This window comes from Bos taurus, chromosome 21, assembly GCF_002263795.3.
Source record: "Bos taurus isolate L1 Dominette 01449 registration number 42190680 breed Hereford chromosome 21, ARS-UCD2.0, whole genome shotgun sequence".
Classification (NCBI taxonomy): domain Eukaryota; kingdom Metazoa; phylum Chordata; class Mammalia; order Artiodactyla; family Bovidae; genus Bos; species Bos taurus.
This window is the reverse complement of record NC_037348.1, coordinates 45173569-45199624: the sequence shown is the minus strand read 5'-3', so window position 1 is coordinate 45199624 and position 26056 is coordinate 45173569. Positions and strand designations below refer to the sequence as shown.

The 26056-nt window shown below is 37.1% G+C and overlaps 1 protein-coding gene across 5 annotated transcripts in view; it reads left to right on the top strand.

Moving 5' to 3' along the window:
* The window catches only part of BAZ1A (bromodomain adjacent to zinc finger domain 1A), a 113297-nt gene that overhangs the window by 29644 nt on the left and 57597 nt on the right, over window positions 1–26056 (top strand). For all 5 annotated transcript variants that reach the window (XM_059879153.1, XM_059879152.1, XM_059879151.1 and 2 more), the window contains one exon: window positions 7761–8039. In XM_059879153.1, the coding sequence (XP_059735136.1) occupies window positions 7761–8039 (279 nt within the window). The remainder of the gene's footprint in view (window positions 1–7760; window positions 8040–26056) is intronic.

Sequence of the window (26056 nt, the reverse complement as noted above, 5' to 3'; positions counted from 1 at the left end):
AAACTGAAAAGCTTCTGCACAGCAAGAAGTATTAACAAAATGAAAAGGCAGCCTACTAAATGGAAGAAAATATTTGTAAGTCTTATATCTGACAAGGGGCTAATATTCTAAATATATAAAGAGCTCATACAATTCAACAGCAAAAAAATAACAAAACAATTAGATTTTAAAATGGACAGATCTGAATAGTTTTCCAAAGAAGATATTCAAGAGCCAACAGGTGCTTTACATCATTAATCATACGGGACAGACAAATGAAAACCATAATGAGTTATCATCTCACACATGTTAGAATGGCTATTATTATAATATCAAAAAGACAAAGTAATAAGTGTTGGGGAGGATGTAAAGAAAAACAAAGTCTCATGCACTGTTGGTAGGAATATAAATTGGGACAGCCATTTAGAAAATAATATAGGGGTTCCTCAAAAAATTACAAATAGAACTACCATATGATCCACTTCTGGGTATTTATCCAAAGAAAATGAAAACACTAATTCTTTTTTAAAAGATATATGCCGCCCCAGTGTTCATTGCAAGATAAAGAAACAAACTAAGTGTCCACTGATGGATAGATGGGTAAAGAATACACAATAGAATATTATTCAGTCTTTAAAAAGAACAAAATCTTTCATTTGCAACAATGCCTATGAACCTTGAGGGCGTTATGCTAAGTGAAATGTCTGACAGAGAAAAGCAAATACTATATGATCTCACTTATATATGAAACATAAGGGAAAAAATATAAGAAAAATGAAGCTCATAGATAAAGCAAGCCAAATAAAGTACATAATTTACTCTCTTAAATAAACATTTATTCTGTAATTTAGTTAGCTGACAACAACTTCATTAAAGTTTTTTTTTTTTGGTCTGTGGAAATGGAACAGTTAGGTCTGAATCCCAGAAATCCTAGTTTTGTAGGATAGGAAAATGATTTGTATTACCTAGTGACTTAAATCTCCTTAATAAAGTGACTTCTTTTTTGAGGCATTTATACTCTTGGAATGTATTTCCCATCTTTATGTGAGTCATATTTTTCATATACAATGCAGGAGTCTCTTCCACAACATCACTGACAAACCAGCTTTATGTTTCAACCTGACTGCAATGAAAAGTGTGACTGGTTTATAAAACATCCTGTTTTCATTGTTCATCAGCTCTTCCCTTGTTGATTCAGTCCTTGCTGTACTCTTTTTGCAGATGAGAAAGCTGGGATTGGGGTAAGAAGAATTAAGTCCAAGATCAGTGTCCAAAACTACCTATATAGCAATTTGGTGACACTAGAGTTCTCACTCACATACCTAAGACTCTAGAGCTTGTGTTCCTATTTACCAACACGTAATGCTTATTATATGTTCCCTGGTGGCTCAGATGGTAAAGTGGCTGTCTGCAATGCGGGAGATCCGGGTTCAATCCCTGGGTGGAGAAGATCTCCCGGGGAAGGAAATGGCAACCCACTCCAGTATTCTTGCCTAGAAAATCCCATGAATGGAAGAGCCTGACAGGCTACAGTCCATGGGGTCGCAAAGAGTCAGACAAGACGAAGCGACTTCACTAATGCTCACTAGTGAGAAGTGAATGTGTGTCTGGAACACAGTGATATAATTCACATATGCTGTGGGGCTAGTGTAATGGAAACATAGACGATGGAGCTGAAGACTGCTGGGGAGATGAGGAAGCCCTCAAATAGGAGATAACATCTAAGTTGGGTCCTGAAAGATGGAGCCATATGTTTCACCTTTGTTGATTTGTGCTTTAGGCTTTGTCTAGATTTTAAAATTCTGTATTGCTATTCCTCACCTTGCACTCACGCAAAGTTGCTTCAGTCGTATCTGACTCTTTGCGACTCTATGGACTGTAGCCCACCAGGCTTCTCTGTCCATGGGATTCTCTAGGCTAGTATACTGGAATGGATTAGCATGCCCTCCTTCAGGGGATCTTCCCAACCCCAGGATTGAACCCTGGTCTCTTGTATCTCCTGCATTGGCAGGCAGGTTTTTTACCGCTAGCGCCACCTGGGAAACCCATTCCTCACCTTAGTGTCATCGGAAGATTTTAGAAGCTTACCTTGTATGTCACTATCTTAAGTCTGACTGAGGCAGCACTAATTGCAAAGTAATATCTTGTTAAAGTGTCTTTAAACTTTATATTTTTAATTAATTGAACTCCCCCTCATCAAAACAAACGTAATTTTCCTCTTGCAGCTTTTTCTGTCTATAAGACATGTTTAGTCTACAATGGCCATAGTTAGCACCTAATCTGCTCTTGTAACCCCTTTAGTGAAAGCAATTGTTAGACCAACCCACGCTGTCTGTTTTAAGTTCATAAACCATACTTTCCATCCATCTATTGCATGCCATATGCTGTTTTAGTCGAGTTATGTTAGTTTTTAACCTATGGATGGGTTTCTCAGTTACTAATTATTTTGCAGATGGAGGAGTTTGTTTATGTCCCTTAGATTTTTTCTGCAGTTTTGTGCTGAATCTTTCTTGTTGTATGTCTAGTTAATAGTTTGGGCCATTAAGTAAATAAAGTATGCTTTGCATTTATCTTTTCTTAATTGTATTTGGTTTCTGTTTTTTATGTCACTTCATTCTTAACCTTATTCTACTAGGTTTTTGGTTTTCCAGATACTCAGCAAGTTAACAGAAATATTGCCCTTAGAAGTGTGTTCTTACCAGTACTTGACCTGGTAACTCAGAAGCAGTTTTTCCTTATGAAATAATAGTAAAGGGCAGGGGTCATCAAACAATTTCTTAAAGGGTCAGATAGTCAATATTGTAGGCTTTCCAGGCTGTTAGGTGTCTGTTGCACCTACCCAACTCTATGGATATAGTGAGAAAGCAGTCATAGGCAATACCTAAATATATTGTGTTCCAATAAAAATAGAAAAACAGGTGGAAGTCTGGATTTGACCTCTGGGCTAGTACTATGCCCATTTCTAGTAAAGAGGATTGTTGAAGGAATGTATTATAGCAATCAGTTGGAGACATAATAATCTATATTAGTCTAAACTGATATAAAATAGTACTTTGTATTTTATAAATTTTTCCTCACAATAATAAAATGTGCTTCTTGGAAATTTTTCATTATTTATAGCCTTATAATATTGAAATTGAAGAGGCACTGTAACCTATCCCCTAGAGTTCAGTATTATTAACAAACCCCCACACATTTGAATGAGTATGATGAATGGGTGAAGAGCAGAATTGCAGAAGTGGAAGAAGTGAAGGTGTATAACGTTAGAGATGGTGCAATGTTGGCAGGGGTGTTGAATAGGGAGACAGAGCTTTGGGCTTTATTTCCCCTTGCTTCCCACACCACTATGATAGTGTGTCCTGCCTCCCTCCTCCTAATGGTGGATTTTGTACATAGCAGGGCTATAATGTAACAGCAGCTTTGTAGAATAGATAAGCACAAAGGAAACAGTAGAAACCCTTTACAAGAGGCTGTGGAAACCTGGTGAAGTCAGGTAGCTCTACATCACTGGTTGTTGTCTATTGACATGTTTAGTGGAGGTTTGTGGTACTTACACCATTCCTCTCCTTGGTACTTTGAACAGTGATAACAAATCTAAATAACGTTTATTCAGGGAGCTTAGCTCCCTGCTTTTTGATGACCTGGAAGGGGTGGAATGAGGGATAGGGTGGGAGGGAGGCTCACGGATGAGGGGGGATATATGTATACATAAGCTGATTCACATTTTTGTACAGCAGAAACTAACACAACATTATAAAGCAATTATACTCCAATAATAAAAAAATAATCAAAATAAATAAGTAGTGTTTTTTGCAGCTCAGTCCAAAGTCTTCCCCCTGCCATGGCTGCAAATACTCCAGCCTGTTAGATACCGACCTACAAAGGCTAGAGCTGTGTTGTCTAATGCAGGAGCCATTGGTTATTAAGAACTTGAAATGTCACCTGTCAGAATTAAGATGCACAATAAATGTAAAATATTTACTGGATTTTGAAGACTTAGTACCAAAAAAAAAAGTAAAATATTTCATTATTGATTACATATTGCAATATTTTGGAATATATTGAGTTAAATAAAATGTATTGATTTCATTAGTATTTCTTTAAAAGTTTTTAAATGTGGCCACAAGAAAATTTTAAATTGTATGTGTAGCTACCATTTTGTTTTTGATAGCAGTGTCTTAAACTAGTTGGGCTTCCCAGGTGGCTCAGTGGTAAAGAATCCACCTGCCGATGCAGGAGATACAGGAGACGTGGGTTCGGTCCCTGGGTTGGGAAGAGCCCCTGGAGTAGGAAATGGCAACCCACTCCAGTATTCTTGCCTGGAAAACTGCACGTGGACAGAGGAGCTTGGTAGACTACAGCCCATGGGGTCACAGAGAGCTGGACGTGACTGAGCACAACCAGAGACTAGTTAATGTGTAAAATAGCTAGATTTGAAGTATATTTTTCCTTAGAGTTGGGGCTTACCTGGTAGCTCAGTTGGTAAAGAATCTGCCTACAATGCAGGAGACCCTGGTTCTATTCCTGGGTCGGGAAGATCCACTAGAGAAGGGATACGCTACCCAGTATTCTGGCATGGAGAATTCCATGGACTGTATAGTCCAAAGGGTTACAAAGAGACTGACACAACTGAGCGACTTTCATTTCACCTCACTTCCTTACAGTTGACTGTGAATAAGGAGAACTGATTGTAAAGTTACACGCAGATTTTTGACTGTGTGGAGATTAGCACCCCTTCTTCCTCTCCTCATAGTGCAGAGGTCACCTGTGAAAGTGAAAGTGAAGTCGCTCAGTCGTGTCTGAGTGAGTCGCTACAGTCACGTGTCTCAGACCCCGTGGACTGTAGCCCACCAGGCTCCTCCGTCCATGGGATTCTCCAGGCAAGAGTACTGGAGTGGGTTGCCATTTCCTTCTCCAGGGAATCTTCCTGACCCAGGGATTGAACCCAGGTCTCCCGCATTGCGGGCAGACGCTTTAACCTCTGAGCCACTAGATACAGCTTAAATTATTAGAATATCTCATGCACATTAAATATGTGGCTTGGGAACCTATGTTTGTTTCTAAAGGAAAAAGTTCAAGACTTTTTATGAAGCTTTCTAAGTGAACTGCAGTTTTAGGCAGTAAAAATTGAATAAGACCTCTTCCAAGATCTGTCTGTTCATTCATTTTATTCTGCACTATTGATAACCCTTGATTGGGTAAGTCTCTTGCCTCTCACTTAGCTAATAAATTATTTATCTGACATAGATTTTATTATAAAAATCAGATTATATTCATTGTTTTTTCTCTCTCACATATTTTTTCTTCAACTCTACTTTTCCATTTCATCCTAACTTTTAATGCCACTTCCCCCCAAAGATGTTTCCTAGCATTTCTTGTTTGTGCCTGTCTCTCCTTGTTCCCTTCCTCTGAATTCCCAAAGAATATCTGCCTCTGTCTAGTAAAGATAATCACTTTTTACTTTGTATTTTAACGATGTGCACCCATTATCTCCATTACTGAAAGGTACATACTTCAAAAGGATTTTCCTTTGTACTGAATTAGTCTGAGCTTTCCAGACGGCGCTAGTGGTAAAGAACTCACCTGCCAATGCAGGAGACCCAGGAAATGCTGGTTCAATCCCTGGATCAGGAAGATCCCCTGGAGGGAGGGCATGGCAAACCACTCCAATATTCTTGCTTGGAGAATCCCATGGACAGAGGAGCCTGGCAGGCTACAGCCCACAGGGTCTCAAAGAGTCAGACACAACTGAAACAGCTTAGCATGCAGGCACAGTCGTGTAACTTGGCTTATGTGTGTTATCTCTTTAGATCTCATTTATGTTAAGGTATGATTAGTTTCTCTTTACTTCTGTAGGTTTTATTTTTTGTTGTTCTTGTAGACTACAGACAAATATACAAATGAAACTATCTTAATGGAATTATTCCAAATCTTCTTTGAAAATCAGACCCTACTGTAAGGGTAACCTGGACAGATATACTGATGAGGAAATACGCATGTAATAGTTTTTAACAATTTTTAGAATGACAGTAGAAGGGAAGGTGAATCTCAGGAAGGAGGAAAAGTTAGAGAATTGTGAGTTATGTTGGTTACACATAATTGTTGAAAAGGAGACCAAAATATAGAAGAGGGCAAAATATTTACCCAAATTTTGCCACTTAGAGGCAACTATTGTTAATCTTTTTGCATATTTCTAACCTTTTCCATTTAAAGATATTTTTGTTACAAAAACATGAATACTCATCATAAAAATTCAAATAGAGACTTCCCTGGTGGTTGAATGGCTGAGACTCCACACTCTCCATGCAAGGGGAGTGGGTTCAGTTCCTAGTCAGGGAACTAGATTCCACATGCCACAAGTAAAGATCCTGCATGCCTCAACAAGAATCAAAGATCCCGTGTGTTGCAACTAAGACCTCGAGCAATCAACTAAATACTTTTACAAACGCAAACAATATGGAAATATTTAGAATGACAAATTTTCTTTTCTTCCTTCCCAGTTCCTCCCTTTCTCCATAGGGAACATCTGTTTATGGTATTTGTATAAATGCAAACCTTTGCACATTTTTGCTATTACTATATTAATGCATGTGGAATTATATCATTCAGTGATTGAGTTTTTTCTACTTAATATACCTTAGAAGTCTATCTCTATACTAGATCTCTTGCATTTTAAAAATGACCAAATTAAAGTTTTGAAGAGAAATCAGTGCCGTAGTAAGAAATCCCAACAGTGTAGAAAAACACTGAGTAGAATGGTCCCTTAATCCCATCCCCATTCTGTAGCTGTTACCTTGATTTTTATATTAATATAACATATAATATATTTTGTATTACAATTCCAGAAATATTTTATGCTTCCTTAAGCCATTTCTCTACTTTCCTTCCATCTTTCTTTTTTTAATTTTAACACAAGTGGACCATATTCTATATAGTTTTGATAAGCTTTTTTTATATACTTATTACATTTTTTTTGGAGTATAGTTGATTTACAGTGTTGTATTAGTTTCAAGTGTGCAGCAAAGTGACTCAGTTATACATGTATGTATATCTACTTTAAATTCTTTTCCTATAATAGGTTGTTACAGAGTATTGAGTAGAATTCCCATGCTATTCAGTAGACCCTTGTTAGTTATCTGTTTTATATATAGTAGTGTGTATATGTCCATCCCAATCTCCCCATTTGTCCCACCTACTTTTTCCCTTGGGAACCATTAGTTGTCTTGGTAAGCTTTTACTTTGAAAAAAATATAGGATGGAAGCAAACTGGAAAGTTGTCTTTCCTGTTTACATTATTTAAGAACTCTCTTACTGTTTCATGACTGTGAGTTTTCATTGTATGAAGTACTATAATTTATTTAACTTTTCTCTTATTGTTAGATGCTTAGATTTCCCAGTTTTTCACTATTATGTTAAACCCTTTCAAAATTCATAGCCAAGTGCTTGAATTCAGTGTTTTGACTGCTTTGGAATAGAAAGCTTAAAAATTAGAAGGAAAAAGAAAGGCTGAGTTTATTTTGTTTCACTCAGTTTCAAAACTGATAGAAATCACAGTCCAATTTTGGCCAAATGTACCTTTAAATTGAAAACTATAAATGTCTAGTTTAAATATACTTTTTCTTATGTTTGTATTAATGTATAAATTGACCAGTCCCTAAATTTTTGTATGAGTTATATGATTCTGTATAAAATTTTGCAATAAAGGCTCAATCCTTTGTCAGCTTTTAATATAAAACTTGTGAATGACAGGTAATGCATTTTTGTTTGTGTTTTTGAATCAGTGACTTTTTTGAGCGAACCATTCTGTGCAACAGTCTTGTGTGGAGCTGTGCTGTGACGGGCAGACCTGGACTCACCTATCAGGAAGCACTTGAGTCAGAAAGAAAAGCGAGACAGAATCTTCAGAGCTTTCCAGAACCACTAATTGTTCCAGTTTTATACTTGACCAACCTCACCCATCGTTCACGCTTACATGAAATTTGTGATGATATTTTTGCATACATCAAGGATCGATATTTTGTTGAAGAAACTGTGGAAGTCATTAGGAACAATGGTGCAAGGTAAAGTACTTTTAATTTTTTCTTTTGATATACATACATTCACATTGCTCAGATTCAAAATACACAAGCAGATGAAATGAGGGAAAGCTTACCTTTTACTACTTTCCGGCTACCATTTTATCCTCCCCCCAAATAACCCTTGTGTTAACAGTTTCATATGTATTTTTCCAAAGCTGATTTTGGTATAGACCACCAAAAGCATGTACACACACACACACACACACACAGTCTCCTGCCCCTTTCAATGCGAAAGGTATCATACTGTATTTTATACCTTTTTTCACTCAAAATATCTTGAAGATTGGTCTATTGCTTTATAAACCATTTTCCTTCTCCTTTTCATTTACTGTGTGTTCTATTATATCAGAGTTTCATCTCTCTTTTTTACCAGTAAAAAGATCTTAGATAAATGTATCTACTGGGTTGTCATTAGGTTATCTATTAAATATGCCTATATTTCTTGCTGGGTTTTAGTAGTTCTTGATAAGATGAGGACTACATTTTTGATAAGATTAAGAGAATTTTTGCTAAGTTCTCTTCTCCTTTACCCAGAAAAAAGTAGATTTTTCATATATGAAATTTAAAATGAGTTTTTCTGTGGCACTAAGTTAAAAATTATCTGCTTTTCTGAAATGTTAAGAATTTATGATTGGCTAGTCACTGATACTTATTATAGTAATCTTTATTTGCATTAAAACTTTTTATACCCTCTTTTGAGGCAGTGACTCTTTTGGGATGCCTTTTTTCCCCTTCTTTGTTAACCTGAATGCAGATTTATTTCTTTTTGAATTTTAAACTTCAGCAGCAAAAACTTATTATATATGTTCTTAATTATATGTCAATAATTATGTTCTTTATTATTTTATTTTGGAGAATCATCATGAATTTATGTGTAATTTCAGAATAATGTCTTTAATATAATCCATTTCACTTATTAAATGCTACTCTATGTGAATGTTAAAAAGCCAAAAGATATTTATGTTTGAATTTGATTTTGGTGAATTACTGAACAAGTTCTTTTTTTAACTGTAGAAGTAAAAAATGGTAAAAATTGAAACATTTTTTATTTGTCTCCTGACATTTAGTAAAAGACATATCTTTATTTTCAAGAGGAAAGATTGGTATGTCACCAATAATCCCACCAAGAACATACCAATCTGTATTACGAAAAGGGCCTATTTGAGGATGAGCGCAATTTTTTTCTCCTTATAGTCATTATTTTATTTGACTTATGCCAATAGTGTTTTTTAACTCACAAATCATTGCGATACATTAACCTTTAACACTAGGTTAAATATGGCTTACATCTAGGAATATAGTTGTTTAGTGTTTTTTGCATAGCTTTTTTAAGTTGTACCAACTATCTTTGGCTTCAGATAATTACTGCTTTAATGACAGTAGTAAACTAGGATACATTGTAGAAATGGGAAATCTGAGAGTCACCATTTTGTTGATTATTCATTAGAAACACTCTTCTGCCTTATGAAGCTTTTAAATGGTAAAGTATAAGAAATTGATATTTTTCTGAGTAATTTAAGGCTTTGTTTTCATAATACATATTGGCTGTTCTTAATCTGCGTGTGAAAGGAGAAATCATTGATGACTCCATCTTTATTTTTTGCCTTTAGCAGCTGGGTGAATGATAAGATGCAGAGGCCTCAGGAAGTAATACTGTCAGAGTCTAGCCTTCTTCACTGTCATCTCAGGCCCAGATATTTCTGATTGCTCTGATTTTGTCTTTCATCCACATACTGCTTAGTGATTCATGAGTGTCACTTAGAGGGTAGACGCTAGTTATTGGGGATGTAAAAAGGATTAAGATGTCCTTTAAGAGTTCAGTTAAAGGAGAGACAAACATGCCAACTTGTGGGATATTAAAAAAAAAATGTGAATGAGGTGATTCAGGAGCAACCAGGTCCAGAGTGACCGTAGAGGCTAGGCCTGGGTTTCTTCACGTTAACATTGATTATTTTGGTCTTTTCTTCTTTGCCAGATTTGATGATATCTCAGTGTTTAATATGCTTTTCAGGTCCTTTGCTCATTTTTCTTTTGGTTTGTCTGTGATTAGTAGATTTGTGAGAGGGCTGTTAAATATGAGGCATATTAAACTCTTTGTCACTTTGTTGCAAATATTTTTGTTTCATTTTTTGCTTTTTTTTAAATGTTCAGTAAATGTAAAGTTAAAAAGACTTAAAAAATATGTAAAAGGAATACTAGTAGAATTAAGGAATAATGAATAAAAATTCAATAAATACACATTGACCACTTGGTTTTAATAAAATATCTTTGTCTTTGATGTTTGTTTATGGTTTGAGAAAAAGTATAAATTTTTAGTTTTATAGGAAGCAGAATTGTGTGATACTGAAGGTTTAGGCTTTGGAGTCAGACTGACCTTGCTGGACAATGACATCTTTTCAGGTTTTTGTGAGACTAAAATGAGAGCGTGGCTGGAGCAAGGGCGGGGGGTTTGAATTGCTGTATAAATAGAATATAGTGGCATTTTACTGGGGAAATAATGCTGCTTTTGGCCCACAAGTCTTATATGCAAGTTAGTATTTTTCTTCTATTATTGGCTAGTTTTTCTATTACTTTATATTGTAATTAAGCTTCAAGCCTGACTTGAGATTTCTGCAACTTTAGGTACTATTTTCTGAATACACCCTTATCTTTTCACCTTTTTCACTTAAATTTCAGTTTAAATAACTGTAATATATATTAAACTTGACTAAATTTCCTTTGGTTGGAATTGTACCACCGCCATCTATTTATTATGGGCATGAACTTGGACAAACTCCATGAAATTTAAGGGAGGAGCCTGGTGTGCTGCAGTCCATTGGGTCGCAAAGAGTTGGACATGACTTGGTGCCTGAACAACAACAACGTGTATTTCTTACTTGCGCCCATGTCTCCTGCATTGGCAGGAGGATTCTTCACCAGTGAGCCACCAAGAAAGCCTTTGAATTCAGTTTTGAGGTGATGATGCTAGTGGAAAGGTTCTGGTGTCCTCTGGGTGGGCTAGGGCAAACCTGGCTTCAGTGATGAGAGAAGCGTCACATTGAGTTTCCTCAGTATCTCTGTTGACTTTAACTGCAGGCTCTTGTGACCTTTGTACCTAATTGTGTCTTGAGGCTTATCCTTAGGGGACTTATTTGGAGAATTCAATGGATTTCTCACAGTGCCTGAGAAATAGCAGGCTCTATCTTCAAGGGGAACCATACGATCCACAGTATGAGATATCTGTGTTCCTACTTCCACTTGCCACTCTCTGAAAGTTAGAGTGTGAAGTTAGGAGAATTTTCTTGCACAGTGCATAAATTTTTATCCACCTTTGCTTTTAAAGTTTATTGAGATATAATATTCACACACTGTAAAATTCGCCCAGTGTACAACCCAGTGGGTTTTAGTTATATGACTGTTTCCACTATCTAATTCCAGCGTATTTTCATCACCCCAGTAAATCCTGTACCAATGAACAGGCCCTCCCAACTGCATTTTCCCTCAGCCCCTGGCAACCACTAATCTGTTTTCCGTCCCTATGGATTTGTCTATTCAGGATATTTCATATATATGAAATTATAAAGTATGTACCTTTCTTTTCTGTGTTTGGTTTCTTTCACTTAGTACAATGTTTTTCAGGTTCATCTGAGTTGTAGTATGTATCAGTATTTTATTTCTCTTTATTAATAAATTCTGCTGTATGGATTTATCACATTTTGTTTATCCATTCATCAATGGATAGATAAATTTGAGTCATTTCCACTTTTGGACAATTATAAATAATGTTGATACAAGCATTCCTGTACAAGTTTTTGTGTGGGCATATGTTTACAGTTTTCTTGGGTATATACATAGAAGTAGAATTGCTCAGTCACATGGTAACTTAGCATTTAAGGCATCTTCCAACTTTTCTAAGCAGCTTCATCATTTTACATTCCTGCTAGCAATGTATGAGAGTTCCAGTTTGTCCATGTCCTCACCAAGCCATACATATTTATTATTGTAAATCTTTTTTAAAAAAATTAGTTTATTTAAATTGGAGGCTAATTACTTTACAATATTGTAGTGGTTTTTGCCATACATGGGCATGAATCAGCCACAGGTACACATGTGTCCTCCGCATCCAGAACACCCCTTCCACTTCCCTCCCCACCCTATCCCTCTGGGTTGTTCTAGAGCCCTGGCTTTGAGTGCCCTGTTTCATGCTTTGAACTTGCACTGGTCATCTGTTTTACTTATGGTAATGTACATGTTTCAGTTCTATTCTCTCAGATCATCCCACCCTTACCTTCTCACACAGAGTCCAAAAGTCTGTGTCTCTTTTGCTGTCTTGCATATAGGGTTGTCGTTACCGTCTCTCTAAATTCCATATATGTGCATTAATATACTGTATTGGTGTTTCTTTTTCTGACTTACTTCATTCTGTGTAATAGGCTACAGTTTAATCCACCTCATTAGAACTGACTCAAATGTGTTATTTTTCATAGCTGAGTAATATTCCATTGTGTATATGTAACAACTTCTTTATGCATTTGTTTGCAGATGGACGTTGTCCATCTGTTTTGTTTTACCATCCTAGTGGGTGTGAAGTGGTTTCTCTTTGTAGTTTTGATTTGCATTTCCCTAGTGGCTGATAGGAGAAGGCAGTGGCACCCCACTCCAGTACTCTTGCCTGGAAAATCCCATGGACGGAGGAGCCTGGTAGGCTGCAGACCATGGGGTCGCAAAGAGTCGGACACGACTGAGCGACTTCACTGTCACTTTTCCCTTTCATGCATTGGAGAAGGAAATGGCAACCCACTCCAGTGTTCTTACCTGGAGTATCCCAGGGACGGGGGAGCCTGGTAGGCCGCCGTCTACGGGGTTGCACAGAGTCGGACACGACTGAAGTGACTTAGCAGCAGCAGCAGCAGTGGCTGATAATGTTGAGCATCATTTTATGTGCTTATTGATCATTTGTGTATTTTCTTTGGAGAAATGTCTACTCTGGTCCTTTGCCCATTTTAATATTGGGTTATTTATCTTTATTACCGAGTTCCAAGAGATCTTTGTGATTTTGGGTACAAGTCCCTTAGCAGATACGTGATTTGCAAATATTTGCTCCCTTTTTGTGAGTTGTCTTTTCATATTCTCAATGGTACCATTTGCAGCACCATTTCCCTTTGCTTTTAAGCTTTTGTATCAAAAGTATCTACCTTTTGTTTCTATCTCTGTTGGCAGAATTTAGCAGTGGTCCTAAAGACCTCTTCATCCATTAGAATTAGATTTACTGGAAAGAACATGCTACTTTACAGAGAAGTGGATGGGCCCCTTCTTAGGCTGAATTATTTCAGTATGGGTATTCTGGATCTCCTCACTTCAGTATTCTTATTGTCTTATTTATCTTTAGATATCCCTCCCTCCTTTCTTTTTTGCATCTTAGAGATTAGGTGCTTCCCTCCCCAGAACTTTCTGTTTTGAAATTAGCAAGCAAGCTGACATATTCTTCTAGAAGATCCTTTGTCATTTCTGTGTTAGATAAAGAGAACAGCAGGCTACCTTATTGAACCACACCAGTTTAGTTCTTTATACGCCCATCTGCATTACCACCAGCTTGCCTGCCAGTCATGCTGAAATATGTTTTCTGCTACTTCCTTGGAGCCTATGGGAGAAGTGAAGGGATGAGTGGTCTTGTGAAAAAACCACCAAACAGTCAGGTCTGTGAATTCTTAAATAACTACCAGATGTTTGTATATACATTACATCAGCAGATATGAAGCAGGGACTTATGGTTTCCATTTACAGATGAGGAAACAGATCCAAAGAAGTTGTGATTTTGGGGGGGGGTAATTTTTTTTAACATATATTTACTGATACCTACTATTTACTTACACTGGTTCCAGACACTGGAGATTAAGCAGTGTACAGAGCGGAGTCATGGACTGTCCATTCCAATCTTACAAGTCATAAATGGTAGGATTTAAATTCAGATAGGCCTGACTTACAAAATTATTTCTTTCTCTGTATCACTGTGTCCTTGGTTTTGGATTCTGCCATTTGTGATTAGCTGTATGGTTCTGTGCAAGTGATTTAAACTCTAAGTTTCGGTCTTTTTTTCATGTGTTAAATGGACCCTTGACTTACAGGGTGGCCTCATGGGATAAAATGGCATAATGAATGTGAACTTTTAAAAGCTATATTAATATAATACTGTCTTTGCTGTAATTGTCTTGTTAGCATTTGAATGTGTTTATCAGTGGCCATGGAGTTGTATTTTTTTATTTATTTTTAATTGAAGGATAATTTCTTTACAGTATTGTGTTGGCTTCTGCCATACCTCAACATGAATCAGCCATAAGTATACATATGTCCCCTCCCTCTTGAACCTCCCTCCTACCTCCCACAGCATCCCACCCCTTTAGGTTACAGAGAGCCATGTAGTTTTAGTGTTTTATTTTTGTTTGTTGTCACATGCTAGTAGTGATGTGAGGCTAAACAGTAGGCGCCTGGGACACTGTAACTTGGAATCAAATTTCTGTTACAACTCTGAAAGGAAACCCCACAGTTAAGAATTTCTTAGAAAGACATAGATGTTTGTTTTTGAAGACAGTCATCCCACATTTTTATGTTATCTTCTAACAATGCTACACAAGCAGATTTACAATGCTATAGAAGCAGATTTCAAGACATCCAAGTTTCAACTAACTTTACCATCTTTTTTTTTAACCACCTTGATAACCATTGTTTAATGAAAGGTTAGGAGGATGATGAGCTAGAGCTCAAATTCTTGCATGATAAACTCATCTTTTGTCCCTAATCCTAGAACTAGAGAATTAAATTAGGAAAAAGGAGGTAGAAATCACACAACAAATAAACATTTTGGACTGTTGAGTCATCATTCAGTGTAAAGAAAAAACTATAGAGTTTGAAAGAATTTTAAAAAATGAGTCAGAATTATAATTTTATATTTGATAATTTTTTTTTTTTAGTTAAAGTAGGCTTTGGGCAGCTTGTTTTCAGGCATTTTACAAGCACAGTCAAGATGTTCTGGGAGCTGAAAGATTCATAGGAAATGCGAAACAACAGGTGTGAGAAGGTACTTTTAAAAGCAGATATACTGACAGCAGCAAGAAATGGCGCCTTAAAGGAGGAGATGGACTAAACATTAACTCCAAAATATACTGGCCTGGCTCAGTGTATATTTTGATAAAGTTTGAAGACATTGCAGAATGGCAGTACGCTGGATGCTTTCATTTTAATTCTCATGATATTGATGGGTGACTCAGAACTTCTGAAAGGTTATTTGCATGTTGGTATTTACCTTAAGGAGTTGAAAACTTATGTCTACATAGAACCTGCATGTAATTGTTTCTAGCAGCTTTATTAATAATTGCCAAAAGTTGGAAGCACCAAAATATCCTTTAGTCAGTGAATGGGTAAATAGATGGCAGCACATCCAGACAATGGAATATTAATTCAGTGCTAGAAAGAAACGAGCCTTCAAGCATGAAAAGACACGAATGAACCTTAAATGCATATTACTAAGTGAAGCCAATCTGAAAAGGATACATATGATAGGATTCCAACAATATGACTTTCTAGAAAAGGTAAAATGTGAAAAAGATTAGTGGTTGCCAGGGGTTGAGAACGGTGAAATGGAGATGAATAGGTTGAACTTGGAGGATGTTTGAGGCAGTAAAAATATTCGGTGGTGCTATAATGACATATTTGTCCAAACCCATAGACTGTACACCACCAAGAGTGAAACTTAGTAACTGTGAACTTCAGGTGATAATGATGGTCAGTGTATGTGCATTGATTATAGCAAGTGTTACTTCTCGGTGTGGGGTGCTGAAAGAGGAGGAGGTTATTCATGAGTTGGGGCAGGGAGTGTATGGAGATTTTTGTGTCTTCCTGTCAGTTTTGCTGTGAATCTAAAACTGCTCTAAAAAAAAATGGTCTTTAAATTTTAAAAAGTTATATACTCTGCTTATTAAGACTGAACTTTCTCATTTTTTAAAAATCTGCTTTTTTCCCCTATAAAAAAAACTCACATGTAGCAGAGAAAAGTAAAAGGTGAACGCCTGGAATACATTTCCCAAATGCTCCTCTCAGAGATAACCATGGTCAAAAAAAATAGTGCACAGTTTTTGGGGGGGTTTTTGTATATAACACTAAATTTTTTTCTTTTAAAGTAACTTTTTCAGTTAGTAATGGTTTGGATAGCTTCTTATATTAGAAAACCACGCACACCGTTTCTAACTGATTTTTGCATAAACTAGCTAAACTGTTTAAAAAGCTTAATTGGAATATTGCTTTTTCTGAGGGTGGAGAAAGTTATTTCGTTTGTTAAACTTTGTGTGAATTTGCTCTTTGAAAACAATGACCTACATTTTCTTTCACATAATCTGTGACTTAATGACAGACCTTTTCTCCAGTGTAGGTTAAATCAGTACAAAAGCAGAATTGGATTTGCACCAAAGAGTTTCCCCTGTAGCTAGATTTTCCAAATACTATCCCCAAACTAGATTTAACATTTCGAAATGTTCTCTAATTAAGTGTAAGAGACTATAGTTCAGTATTGTTTTTAGAACTGCTTTGTAAAATGCAGGTTGTGAAATTCCTTTTAATCTTACAAACTGATATCAATTTTGTCATGAAATAGGGACCGACCACCTAGTTCCTAGAACTCTTATCTATTCAACTATCAAGGCGCATTCCCTGTGGCTTTCTGTGTTTCATTGGTGCGTTGCTCCAAGCACTTTAGTCTAATGAAGTAAGAGAAGATTAGCACATAAACCTAAAATATAGAGAGTAGTACTTGTTATATATTAGAATTGGAAATGAGAAAATGAACTTTTTTTTTTTTTTTTGAGAAAATGAACTTTTTATCTTTGCGCTCTTTTTTGTGCTAACCTAAATGATATTAGTGAATCATAATGCATTAATTAAAATGCGTTAATATTAGGACAAAGGGAAATACTAAATATATTGAGGAGATAAGAGGAACATAAAAGGTGTAAGTAAGGAACAATACAGTTATTTTGATTTAAACAATATGTGCTTGGATATCAGTGACTGGATCCAGATGAGATTAATCCAAGGAGAAGTTTTCGGAAAAGGGTTTTTTGACTAGAAATTTGAAGACAGAGAAAAAATTAGCAGAAAGGATTGAGGGGGGGAAGGCTTATTTAGGTGCCAAGATAGAGTGTATAACTTTTATTGGGCACACCATGCAGCATACGAAACTGCCCTGACCAGGGAGAGAACCCATACCCCCTGCAGTGGAAGTGCAGAGTCTTAGCCACTGGACCACCACAGAGTCCATAGTATATAAATTTTAACAACATATATTAGTTAAGTTTATTATAGTTCTTTCAGATAAAGGCTTTCTATTGGTCAGCTTACTCTGCTGCCCTTTTAAGGTCAAAGTTCCTGGTTCTTAGGCAAGGAGAATCCTAAGGAACATCCCCAAATTGATGTTTCAGTCTTTAATTGCTGATGACCCTAGTATGTTGATGATATAATTATTAATAGGGTAAAAAAGACTATTTGGGACAGCTGTTATTTCTTTGGAATTCTAAGTTAGAATGGAACCATATTCTTTAGATGTATATTATTGTATATACCAGAGACCCAGACTTACAACCTGACTACCATATTGTTGCAAGCTTAACAGTTAAAATTTAGAATTCTTATTTACTTGTATAATAATGTAAATTGAGAGGCCATCCTGGAAAACACTTTTTATACCCTAAAAATCCCTATTAAGTAGTCACAAAGACAAATGAATTTGTCTTTCTAAACATGTTTAATTCAAATAACATATAAAACTTCTGTTGTAAATTTTCTGTATGGACTCAACTGCCTGATGCTTAACAAAATAGTTCAGTTAAGTTTGGACTGATCATATAAACGTATTCATCTTCTTCAGTGTTCTAAGGACCTTCACATTTGCATTGGCCATTAGGAGCATCTGTCTAATGCCTCTCAAAAGTCTTTGATAAATAGGTGTGTGTGTGCATGCTGAAGTCTCTTCAATTGTGTCCAACTCTTTATGACCCTATGGACTGTAGCCTGCCAGGCTCCTCTGTCCATGGAATTCTCCAAGTAAAAATACTGGAATGGGCTGCCATGCCCTTCTCCAAGGGTGGTTGGTATCTGTGGCAGTTTCTTTATTAATCCCTTGTGCTAACGCGAAGTCCAAGAGTCAGCTGAGTCTCTGCCACGACTTACGATCTCTATCAAGGGAGTCTTACTTGTAGTAAGACAAGTGATAAAAATGGGGGACGGCAAGTAAATTGAGGTCACCTCTTTTCTTACATAAAAGGAAATCAGTGTTTACTTCAGTTCATGTCTTGTTTAACTGATTAGCAGCAGGATGTCAGTAGAATGGTAGTAGTCCTAAAGTTCTTAGTTCACTGTGGCCAGAGAATATTAGAGACAAATCTCACAAAAGAGAGGAGACTATAGCTACTTCTGCCCTGAAATCTCTGTTAGGAATAAAAAGGAAGTCCATTTCTATGTGGTTGTTACACAGGCTCAGGTCTGGGAAATTAGAGGCCTTCTGAATAAAATCTCTCTCCTACATCATCTCCTACTTCCTGTCTGGTCTGTTCCATTTGGCCAATATAAGATCACAATGGTTCCAAATAACTGTTTTGAAAATGAAGTTATCTGTCTTTCTTAGACCAATTCAGAGACTATCCAAAAATAAAAGTTAAAGAGAACCTAGAGAAATGACATAAGCTAAAATAATTTCCAGTGAACGGAAAAGGGGTAATAAAAGTACAAAAAAAGTCTACTCATCACTAAAGGCCAGGCAAGGTCCTTTGTTTAACTTAAAAACATATGCCAAGAGAGTAATTCTGAGCAGATATTGGCATACCTTTTTAAAAATAAAGAGCCAGATAGGAAATAGATAGACTTCGATGTCCATATGGTCTCCAGCACAGCCAGCCAACCCTGCTATAATAGTGCAGAAGCAACCATACGTAATATATACGTGAGCTTGGCTCTATTCTAGTAATTATTTATGGACACTGAAATTTGAATTTCATATTATTTTCATGTGTCACAAAGTATTCTTATTTTTATTTTAAGCCATTTTAAAATGTAAAAGCCATTCTTGGCTCATAAACCACACAAAACAGTCAGTGAGTTGAATCTGGCCCTTTGACCATAGTGTGCTGATTCCTGGTAGAGAGGAAAGATTACTTACTGCTTTAAAAACGGTTCTAGAAAAAAGTTTCCAGAGATCCCCTTTTAATCTGGAACCTCAGAGTATAGCATAAAGAGGTGGCTTTGTGTGGTGGAAAAAGCTTTTGGAACCAACCTGAGTTACTAGTGTTGGGAATCTTTGCTCATCTGTAAAACAGTGTCTCCATTCGTATAGAGGTTGTATTTGGTTAGCTTTTGCTGCATAACAAACCATCCCCAAAACTTAGTGGCATAAATCAATAAACATTCTCATGTTTCCTAGTTGACTGGAATGTTCTTATTATCTGGAGCTAGATTGTCTAAATTGCTTACTCTGGCCTTACATGTCTGGGGCCTCAGCCCGGGGTGGGTATTTTCTTGTGGCCTCTTATCAAGAAGCTAATCCAAACTTGTTCCCAGGGTAGGAATAGAGTTCCCAGCAGCAAGAGAAGGCAAAGCCGCAGTGTGCAAGCACATATCAAGCCTCAGCTTGCTCCATGTTTGCTGGTGTCATAGACCACTGCAAGTCACACGAGCAAATCTAGAGTTAACGTGCGAGGGGATCAAGGAGGTGGGGGCCATAACTGCAGTAGTCTGTCACAGAGGTTAATATTTTTTGGCGCCCAGCATAGTGCCTGGCACATAAAGCACTCTGTGGATGCTAGGTCCTTCCTGTACTTGTCAGAGACAAGTACTGCCAGCTGTGATGACTCATCTTTTCTTGTAGCCAGTCACTAATTTTCTTACATCATAGTTACTGTTCTTCCGAGTTCACTATATGACATTTTAGGGAGATGATGGCAATACCACTAAGCTTTTGAGAACTTACTATATGCCAGGCAGTGTTCTAAACTTTTAACTTAGACTATCTTATTTAATTCCCACAGCAGCCACATGTGATAGGTGCCCATTTGCTCATCTTACAGTTGAGGAGTTCATGCACAGAGGTTAACTAACTGAAGCTTGCCTACAGTCACAAACAATGATGTTATCAAGCCCAGGCAGTTCTCCTCTGTAGGAGGAATGAATGTGAAAAATTACTAAAAGAGAGCCCTGAAGCAGGGTTGAAAGATTATAAATTGAATGTGCTTATTGATTACTGTTTACTTTTCACTTTACTTAAGCATTTTATAATTCTGTCAAAGTGTGAAGCAACATAGGATTGTATATGATGTGGTTAGATTAAGCTTTTGATCATTTACTCTTAAGACTGACCCATATTGTTGAATGTCTGAAAATTAACACTGTCTTATGATTGTTGATTCAAAACGAAAAAAGCTCCTGCATTTAAACAGGTTCTTCTGTTTATATTTTTAACCATTGTACTTATCAAGGTGCCTTAATGATTTTACTTCTGCATTCTGGGCTATATAAGCTTTCTTTTCTTCAAATATTTTGCTTGCAGATGAAAGAATGCTTTGGAGTGGCAACAAAAGATGAAAATGACTGCAAACATGGGGAAAATAGAATTTTTATTTATGTATTGTTTTTCTGTCTTTTGGCACAGTTTCAAGGGATGAAAAATACAACAGTGTATGACTTTTTCTTAGAGGTGGTAGGGAATATTCTGGTTTAGTATTATACAAAGCCAGATTTTTTGTAATTCATTTATTGAACATTGCATGCTCAGTTTTGTTGTAAGTATTGGGAAGAGGGTAGTGAATAAGACAAGGACTAGGGACTTACATTCAAGTGCAAGAGAGAGAAACACAATCAGGATAATTTCAGATACTGATGAGTGCTGTAAAGAAAGTAAAACTTGATGGAATAATTTTGAGTCATTTTTTGTTTTAGTCACTTAAATTCAATTCTCTGTGTTCGATGCAAGTGTTAATCAAGTGTCAGAAAAGCATAGTACTTATTGTTCTCTTAGCATTATGTAGCCTGTTGGTAGTAGGAGTAGAATTTTTAGGGCAAAGATAAGCAAAATACTTACCTTAAATACAAAATACTTATCAAAATACAAAGATAAGCAAAATATGTGTGACTAATGAAAGACTGAATAAGATAAATGCATTACGAGGACATAGAGGGAAGGAGAATGAAGGAAGGGTAGTCAAAAGGTGGGCTTCCCTGGTAGCTCAGTGGTAAAGAATCTGCCTGCCAATGCAGGAGATGCAGGAGACGTGGGCTTGGCCCCTGGCTCAGGAAGATCCCCTGAAGAAGGAACTGGTAACTCTCTCCAGTATTCTTGCCTGGGAAATCCCATGGACAGATGAACCTGGGGGACTACAGTCCATGGCGTCACAAAGAATCAGACAGGACTTAGCAACTAAACAACAACACTCAGGAGGTACACACTTCCAGTTATAAGATAAATAAGTACTAGGAATGTAATGTACAACATGATGACTATAGTTAACACTGCTCTATGATATACAGGAAAGTTGTTAAAAGTAAATCCAAGAATTCTCATCACAAGACGAATTTTCTTTTTTTTTTTTACTTAGGAAATGCTGGGTGTTATATGAAGTGCTGAATGTTAGCTGAACCTATTGTGGTAATGATTTTCACTATATATGTAAATCAATCCAGCATGTGGTATGATTTAAGCTTATATGGTAGTACAGGTCAGTCCAGTTCAGTTCAGTCGCTCAGTTGTGTCCAACTCTTTGTGACCCCATGGATTGCAGCACGCCAGGCCTTCCTGTCCATCGCCAACTCCCGGAGTTCACTCAAACTCATGTCCATTGAGTCAGTGATGCCATCCAACCATCTCATCCTCTGTCGTCCCTTTCTCCTCTTGCCATCAATCTTTCGCAGCATCAGGGTCTTTTCAAATGAGTCAGTTCTTCACATCAGGTGGCCAAAATTTTGGAGTTTCAGCTTCAACATCAGTCCTTCCAATTAATGTTTAGGACTGATTTCCTTTAGAATGGACTGGTTGGATCTCCTTGCAGTCCAAGGGACTCTCAACAGTCTTCTCCAACACCATACATAGTTCAAAAGCATCAATTCTTCGGCGCTCAGCCTTCTTTATACTCCAACTCTCACATCCATACAGGACTACTGGAAAAACCATAGCTTTGACTAGACAGAACTTTGTTGACAAAGTCATGTCTCTGCTTTTGAATATGCTATCTAGGTTGGTTACAGCTTTTCTTCCAAGGAGCAAATGTCTTTTAGTTTAATGGCTGCAATCACCATCTTCAGTGATTTTGGAGCCCAAGAAAATAAAGACTGTCAGTGTTTCCATTGTTTTCCCATCTATTTGCCATGAAGTGATGGGACCAGATACCATGATCTTAGTTTTGTGAATATTGAGCTTTAAGCCAACTTTTTCACTCTCCACTTTCACTTTCATCAAGAGACTCTTTAGTTCTTCTTCGCTTTCTACTGTAAGGGTGGTGTGATCTGCATATCTGAGGTTATTGATATTTCTCCTGGCAGTCTTGATTCCAGCTTGTGCATCTTAAAGCCCAGCATTTCTCATGATGTACTCTGCGTATAATTTAAATAAGCAGGGTGACAATATATAGCCCTGACGTACTCCTTTTCCTATTTGAAACCAGTCTGTTGTTCCATGTCCAATTCTCACTGTTGCTTCCTAACCTGCATACTGACTGGCATTACGGTACGTTTTATTCATTCTATTTGAATGTTAGTGATATATTCACTAGCCAAATAAGACTTCTTATGCCCCTTTTTTCCAGTTTTATCGAGAAATAATTGAACAAAGCTAGTGGAGGTGATGAAATTCCAGTTGAGCTATTTCAAATCCTAAAAGATAATGCTGTGAAAGTGGTGCACTCAATATGCCAGCAAATTTGGAAAACTCAGCAGTGGCCACAGGACTTGAAAAGGTCAGTTTTCATTCCAATCCCAAAGAAAGGCAAAGCCAAAGAATGCTCAAACTACCGCACAATTGCACTCACCCCACACACTAGTAAAGTAATGCTCAAAATTCTCCAAGCCAGGCTTCAACAGTATGTGAACCATGAACTTCCAGATGTTCAAGCTGGATTTAGACAAGCCAGAGGAACCAGAGATCAAATTGCCAACATCCGTTGGATCATTGAAAAAGCAAGAGAGTTCCAGAAAAACATCTACTTCTGCTTTATTGACTATGCCAAAGCCTTTGACCATGTGGACCACAACAAACTGTGGAAAATTCTGAAAGAGACGGGAATACCAGACCACCTGACTTGCCTCTTAAGAAATCTGTATGCAGGTCAGGAAGCAACAGTTAGCACTGGACATGGAACAACAGACTGGTTCCAAATCAGGAAAGGAGTACGTCAAGGCTGCATATTGTCACCCTGCTTATTTAACTTATATGCAGAGTACATCTGGGCTTTTTGTTTTCATCAAGAGTCTCCTTAGTTCTTCGCTTTCTGCCATAAGGGTGGTGTCATCTGCATATGTGAAGTTATTGATATTTCTCCTGGCAGTCTTGATTCCAGCTTGTCCTTCATCCAGCCCAGCGTTTCTCAGATGTACTCTGCCAAACAAAGCCTTGATGTACTCTGCAAAGCCTTTCTTTGGGATTGGAATGAAAACTGACCTTTTCCAGTCCTATGGCCAATGCTGAGTTTTCAAAATTTTCTGGCATATTGAGTGCACCACTTTCACAGCATCATCTTTTAGGACTTGAAATAGCTCAACTGGAATTCTGTCACGTGCACTAGTTTTGTTGGTAGTGACGCTTCCTTCCTAAGGCCCGCTTGACTTTGCATTCCAAATAAAAGGTACTGTAATGCCAAATTAATGTAGTGCTTCATTAATAATTTCCTGTGATTAACACTAGATGGGCTCATGTTTACCTTTTATCTTTATAAAGATGTGTTTGTATTTTTCTTCTTAGCAAGTGATTCAGCATGTTGATTTCATCGTTATCATATTAAATATGCTTATTGACCATAAGAATAACAAAAAATATTCAGATTATTTTGTTTGAGCTTCTAGCTCAAAGAATCTGAGAATGCAGGGAGTAAAAGTATAATTTTGTCATCTTAATTTGTTATATAAAAATCTCTTTGCAAATTCTTATAGTTTTTTATGCCCTGTATTTTATATGTGTAGAAGTCATCTGATTTTGTTTGATTTGGCTATCTTGAACTTCTTTCTATGAAAAATAGGGATTTTAAGATGAATTTTTGTGATGTTGAAATGGAAACAAATTCTAGAAAAGGATTTGTTACTCCCTTTTTGCATTACAAAGGACTCTCTGGCTATCTTCTTAGTAGGACCCATCTATATACTTCCGTGAGATCTAACAAATAGACCTACTTCAATTACCCATTTTCATATATATTGTTTTAAGAAATGCAATAAATATTTTTCTTTTATGTTAAAGAATAAAATGAATAAGTTACATTCAGATAGGGCTTTATCCCAAGTAGTAAACTAATTAATTTTGATTAAGGTACATTGGGCTTCCCTTGTGGCTCAGCTGGTAAAGAATCCACCTGCTGTGCGGGAGACCTGGGTTTGATCCCTGGCTTGGGAAGATCCCTTGGAGAAGGAAAAGGCCACCCACTCCAGTATTTAGGCCTGGAGAATTCCATGAACTGTATAGTCCATGGGGTCGCAAAGAGTCGGAGAGGTCTGAGAGACTTTCACTTTCAAGGTACATTACTTTCTTCTAATAAAATTTATCCTTTTTAGTGTATGCTGATGCTAAGTCGCTTCAGTCGTGTCCGACTCTGTGCAACCCCATAGACAGCAGCCCATTAGGCTCCTCTGTCCCTGGGATTCTCCAGGCAAGAATACTGGAGTGGGTTGCCATTTCCTTCTCCAGTGCATGAAAGTGAAAAGTGAAAGTGAAGTCGCTCAGTCGTGTCTGACTCTTAGCGACCCCATGGACTGCAGCCTACCAGGCTCCTCCGTCCTTGGATTTTCCAGGCAAGAGTACTGGAGTGGGGTGCCATTGCCTTCTCCGTTTTAGTGTATAGTTCTGACTTTTGATGCATAGTTGTGTATAAAACATTTATAGTATTTCTTTGTGCCTCTTGTTCCTGACCGCACAATCTTAGTTCCCCAGGCCATGGATCGAACCCCTGCCCCCTGCAGTGGCATTTGTGCCTCTGTGTGGTCACCCTTTACCTCCATCTTCTAGACTCAGGCAGCCAGCGATCTGTTTTCTGTCCTCATAATTTTGCCCCTTCAGAATATGAATGTAAATAGAACTTTGGGTCTATCTCTGAACTCCCTTCTGTTGAACTGTATGGCTGTCCTGTCAAAACTACAGGGTCATTCTTTATTGTAGCTTTTTAGTGATACATATATATTACTTCCATCTTTTACTGATTTTTCCCCCATGATGTGAAATGAATGCTTTTAATTGGAGTTAATATTTTCCTAATGTTTATCATTAGCATTTTTAAACTGAACTTTCTATTTTGAGATAACTGTCGAATCACATGATGTTGTAAAATAATACAGAATAATACACAATTTCCCCCACTGGTGCAGTATCACAACTAGGATATTGACATTACTACAGTCATGGTACAGAATATTTCTGTCACTGTAAGGATCCCTCATATTGCTCTTTTATGCCACACCCACAAATCAGAGGTTGTTAAACTTACTTTCCTATTTCAGACTTTGTTTTCTGAAACAAATCTGACTTGAAAAATCTGTATTGCCCATGACAAGGTAACTTTCAAGTTTGAACATCTTAACTCAGCTTTTTTGGCTGAATTGAAGAATACAGTACTCTGACTCAAAATAAATTTAACATACGTCAAGTTATAAACTGATTACTGTTTAATAAATAGAATACCTGATGGATTGCTCATATCACTTTTCCTTATCAGCTGGTATTTGACTCATGTGCCTATAATAGGACAAATATTAGTGGCATTAACAAAATAGGAATTACTGTCTCGCACAGAACC